Source organism: Agrilus planipennis, unplaced genomic scaffold (genome assembly GCF_000699045.2).
Source record: "Agrilus planipennis isolate EAB-ADULT unplaced genomic scaffold, Apla_2.0 scaffold72, whole genome shotgun sequence".
Taxonomy (NCBI): domain Eukaryota; kingdom Metazoa; phylum Arthropoda; class Insecta; order Coleoptera; family Buprestidae; genus Agrilus; species Agrilus planipennis.
Window position 1 is genome coordinate 892,087 of NW_020439081.1, and position 5,544 is coordinate 897,630.

The window sequence follows — 5,544 nt, forward strand, 5'->3', positions numbered from 1 at the left end:
ACAAATGGCGCGGTAAACGCCATCTGTAGTACGATGCTACATTTTAGGATTACGTATGCTCCAACAAGGTCTATTTAAATATATGGATATCTACTTGCTGAAACGAATCCCGGCGTAGCTAACCCAACGTGATAGGCACGTTACCATAATCGAATAAAATAATTCGAAGTGGTCTGTATTTTGTCGAAACTGCCAGACGCGGATCGCGATTTCGATCATTTTGGATCTCATCAGCGCGTCGCAGACAGCTCCGACAGAACACAGACCAACTTATACCTGTTGTCTTAACAGCGCGTTTTAGAAAATACCACAAATGACGCGGTAAACGCCATCTGTAGTACGATGTTACATTTTAGGATTACGTATGCTCCAACAAGGTTCTTTTTGGGAGCTGTACCCTTAATTAAATGTGAGGGTTGGATGGGGTACAAACAGGTTATTTTCTTACCTGATTGACTAATTGCTGGAAGGCAGGTGCGTGCGGTGGTTGGTCAAGATCACTGTGAAGAGCATAATCCGTCAAAGCTTTCCACGGAGGTTGATAAGCTTGTACTTCCAACGGATGAACTCCTAACGGGGAGTCGTGCCTTACTGGAGAAGACGCTACCATCGGAATACCCTGCATCGCCCCGTAACCGAGCTTACGGCCATCCTGCACAAAAAACTATTCTCTATAAATATCAACCGCGATTAAAACGATCGGTATTTTCAATTATATAATTATGTAGATAGGAAGATAAAATAAAAAAAAAAATAGGATAAATAGATATTACTACACACTTAAGCAGATACGCGTAGAGATGTGCAAAATGGTTTTTTAAAAGTATTTGCATGCAATTGTTATTTTAAATGTAAAATACCAAATTGATTTTGTATTTTAAATTCTAATGCAAAATAGGTATTTTCAAATAAATATTTTTTTGTAGTACCTATTTAATTTCCTAGATTTACCTAAGTATAAAATATTTCTTAAAAATTTTTTTCTAGTGGTGTTAGCACTATACCACCAGCTGCGAAGATTAAGTATGATTCGTATTTTTCTGTTTGAAGTGATTGAAATATAGTTTTTCTATCTTTATGTTACAATTTCTTCAGCTCAGTAACAAATAATTCTTCTATATCCTTCCTTATTAGCCTTTTTTTGTTTTAATTGGAAAAAAGACACTGATGTCAAAATGGTTTGCTTAGCGTAAAAGATCAGAGTCAAAACAAGGTTGTAAATAATTTTATTGATGTAAAATCAACATCAATCATTTTATATCAAAATATTTACAACCCCATTTTGTTTTGCACATTGTAATAAGAGAAAGAAATGAAATCCATAGTTTCTTTAGCTTTTGTCATAATTCATAGAATTTCACAGTTCCTTGCTAAAGGTACGATAAGTGGTAATTTGGCAGGTGCTGATATCAATTTGAAACTTCAAAATCCAGTGGACCATGACATTGAACCCGGAAAACAATATCGATCCAATATTTCCAAGAAATTTAAAATTTTTTGGGCTCTCTTCAATTGGCAATTTTTACCCCTCCTCGCTGATCACCCCTGGTACATATACACCAAGACCCCTCTCCCCCTCTAGTTTTCACATAATAATTAACATATATGGTTTCAAATTATTTTTTGCAAATAGAAAGATTTCAATATAACTCGAAAAAAAAAGCGAGATTTCTCTAGAGGATATTGACTAAGTACGTGGAGCAAATCCCCCGGCCCCTTACGATCATGCATGGTATTTTTTTAAGACCCCCCCCCCGAATGGGTCATGTAGTAAGAGTACAATCCCTTAGTCCAAATCAAGTAGTCCGTTGTGGTATACTTTAACTGTCGTCGATATTTTCCTACCTGCTAATAGATAATGAATTTGAAAATACCTTAACTCCAGTCCATATAATNGATATTTGTATATCAGACCCGTTACCCTTATTTTATCTTTAGTGACTTGTAATTGTTCAAAATTTTCAATATTAATGTGTTGATAAGCATTTACCACAACTTCTGCGACTGTTTCGACCATGTGGGATTGTAAAATAATTTTATTGTTAATGTCATCTCTTATACTAAAAGAGATGGAAGGATGGACGAAAGAAAGACTTTCAATATACAGTCTAATTTCTTCCATGTCTAAATTTCGTTTAATTTGCTCTTTTCTAACTGGCATGTTGCATAAGAAATTTTCGATTGTTATTGTCGTTCCTATGCAAGGTCTAAAACGCCCTACTTCAACTGGGCCCCATTTACCGTTTTCGAAAGTTTTACTGTACGTGTTACCGTTTTCATTTACCCTAGATTCAATAACTATTTTCTTCGAACATGACACTATACTTGCTAAAGCTTCACCCCTGAAGCCGTAACATTTTGGTCTTTTTTCTAATTCTCTTAGTGATCTACATTTACTGGTTGCATAACGTGTTGCAACCAAATTCATGTTAACTTGTGAAATACCACAACCATTATCCACTACTTGTATTCTAAATGATGCTAAATTAATTCTTATGGCTATTGCACTTGATTTTGCATCTATACTGTTTAAAACCTACAATTTAATAAAAATTTATGACATTGTACCTATATGAAGGGATATAATTAATGATTAAACAGAAGAAAAGTATTTTTACATAATGATAAGGACGATAGTACGCGCGCCTAAACATGTTTTTATTTTTGAATAACGTAAACGTAATGAAGGAGCATACGGTTTTTAAAATTCAAATATAAGTTCAAATCAAATAAAATCAATCCTAATGGAATCCAAACTACATAAAAAATCTAATCTATAATATCCTGTAATTCTCCAGTAGATTAATCAGAATCAAATTTAAAGTTAGAAAGCATACAATTTTATTTTGTTTAAGTAAATAAGTTTCGCTTCCTGAGAGAATACGCAAGAAAGTTTAGTAAAGTTTTAAATATAAAGAATGTGCTATTTCCTTCCTTTTTTGTGTATGTATATATATGTAGCATTTCTTATCATCTATAAATATGTAATAATTGTGACTGTTCATATTTTGTACTTACTAATTCTATGACGCACTGCTTGAAACTATTTATTTTAAATCCACTTCTTAGTTGAGATGTAACACTTGGCGCTAAACTTTTTATATCCATTTTTAAATTGAACTAGCAACATAACATAGGGTTATAATGACAGTATTGAGAAAAGTCAAGAATAATTCATTTATTAACTGGCATGCAACCTTTTAAACAAGAAAACTCTAAAGCAGTGAAAGAGTTTCGTAATCCATCGCACGCTACGACTTTCCAAACTATTAATAGTAAAAAGCTCAGGTAATTTACTACGACCATGTGTAAAATGCCTATTTTTATCAAAACATCATAAGAACGTGTTTTCCTGAAAGTATGACTTTTTTAAATCAAATTCTTGAAAGTTATTAAATTGAAATCATAAACAGTTAAATATTTCGAAGAGTCAATTAATTATATAAAGAAAAGATAAATATTTCCTTCCTATGTGTTTTATTAAAACAGTGAACAATAATGAAATAAATAAAATAAAACTTAAAATTATTCACTTAGCTTAAGCATAACAACTTACATTTAAAAGAAATACAATTATACATCACATAACTTTTCATGACAATAAAAGACGGATACAAATAACATTAAGTTACGTTAATAATAGGATTCACTAGAATTGAGTAATAAATTGTAAAACAAACACCCAATACTGGTTTTGGTTACTTTAAGAATATTATATCTGCAGACTCTTAAATGCATCAAATTAAATAATACTTTTAAAAAATGAGATAGAGCGGTATTTACTATTTCATTTAAACTTTCAATTAACTTATTCCTGCCCCACAGATTCATTTCTAGAACCAGCATTTCTTTTTTGTTGTGACATATAAGTCTCTTTCAACATTTTTAAATTTTCTTCGAGAGACGCAACTTCTTCAAATCGGTTCGCTTTCCTGGCTTGCTGGATATAGTTTCTAACGATATTCATTTGTTGTAAAAGAGGATCGTCAGAAACGTCTGGAACATTATTTTCAGACGCATTATCGGGTGACCAGCCCGTAGTTACAGCCACTTTTCTAATTTTAGGAATACCCAAAGGCTGATGTACCTCTGTGACCCTATAGGAACGTCCCTTTTTAATTTTTTCAATTTCTGCAGGAGTTGGAAGTACTGGCTGATTTAGGACATATTCTTTGATGTACTGATAAGTTGCTTGTCGGATAGCTGCCTGGATTTTAAGATTAGTTTCATCTTCTGGAATGTTCAAGATGCGTTTACTGATTATGTCCAATTGTTCTGCATGCTTTGCTATTGAGGCTCTTAATGACTGAGCATCCTGAAGCGAATATTTAGAGTCTCCATCCATTATTGAATCATACATCTATCAAAGAGTACTATCAATGTTAAATTAGCTTAAGAAAATACAAAAGTAATAGGACAGTCTAAAATTTTGTCCCAATTTAAGAGCATAAACAATAATTTTCTGCATATGTAATTTAGAGCTATAAACTTGAATTAACTGAACAATATCAGTATCCTTACTAAGTCAAATTGCATTTAAAGTTCTTTAAAAAAAATGCTTTACCTTTTTATACAAATCAACCAAAGGTTCCAATTCACACTTGACTTTGTGCAATTGTTCATACATCTGACAAATTAAAGGCTTTTCTATTTGAGAGATTTGAACTCTTCTTCTTGTCTCCAATAAACCCATACAATGATTACATATCCTGATACTATCCATATCATTTTTAATAGTAGTATCTCCTTTATTTAATGTATATACTGATGTCACAATGGATTCTACAATTCTTCTACTGAGCAAAGGTTGTTATAATTATAATAAAAACCTACTTGCAATTTCATATGGCAAAAATGTGGAGCAACTGTTGCACATAATACTGCCACAAAGTCTACAGTGATGTTGCCTTCTGGTGATGTTAAAAGTGCTTGCACAGGATGGACATCGAGTAACGGTTGTTCCATCCAACCATTGAACAAGTTCCTGTTCATTTTGTTTCCGCGCCGAACCATCCAAGTGAATTAATTTATCTAGTCGAATTATAAGCTTATTAGTCTCTGTTGTCCTGTGATCTAAGCGATTTCTTCTCACATCTTTAAAGTATTCAGTATGATCACGAAAATGACCAACTTCTTGAGAAACGTTCGCAGGATCTAAGAAATATTGCTGCTTTGGTATATATTTGTTTACTTCCAATTCCTGTTCATCTGATTTTAATATCTTCTTTTTGGCTTTGCTCACAAGATCTAAAAATTGAAATGCAGTAAAACAAATGACGTTTACCTAACCTATAATTACCTTTTATAGATGTAAGAAGGTCCTGTTCTTCAGAATGTAAATCTTGAAAATGAACCAATAAAGCATTTGGAGAACGTAGATCTTGGTGGCAGACTGGACATAAAAATCCTTCTTTTATTACGGCTTTATACCCCGATTGTGCCATGAAAACAATTATAACCTTAAAACTACTTCATGAAACAGACTTAGTAGTGTCTAAAGTTAAGACGTCGTTTTTCTTGGTGCTGCTTATGTAGCACACATCC

General features: G+C 32.7%; 2 protein-coding genes across 3 annotated transcripts in view; both read right to left on the minus strand.

The window, feature by feature from the left end:
• The window catches only part of LOC108733161 (insulin gene enhancer protein ISL-2B), an 89,038-nt gene that overhangs the window by 8,984 nt on the left and 74,510 nt on the right, over positions 1–5,544 (minus strand). Inside the window, exon 5 of the mRNA XM_025977361.1 lies at positions 449–652. Coding sequence (XP_025833146.1) covers positions 449–652 — 204 coding nt within the window. The remainder of the gene's footprint in view (positions 1–448; positions 653–5,544) is intronic.
• Positions 3,470–5,479, minus strand: LOC112905263 (rabenosyn-5-like). Of its 2 annotated transcripts, none has more exons than XM_025977347.1 (4): positions 5,093–5,185; positions 4,834–5,031; positions 4,565–4,782; positions 3,470–4,360 (listed from the first exon to the last, which is right to left on the minus strand). In XM_025977347.1, the coding sequence occupies exons 2-4, from the start codon at positions 4,874–4,876 to the stop codon at positions 3,809–3,811; spliced, it is 813 nt and encodes a 270-aa protein (XP_025833132.1). In that variant the 5' UTR covers positions 4,877–5,031; positions 5,093–5,185; the 3' UTR covers positions 3,470–3,808. The 2 variants fall into 2 exon arrangements, with proteins under 2 accessions (XP_025833132.1, XP_025833131.1); XM_025977346.1 differs by adding an exon at positions 5,300–5,479 and having other exon boundaries at positions 3,471–4,360; positions 4,834–5,247.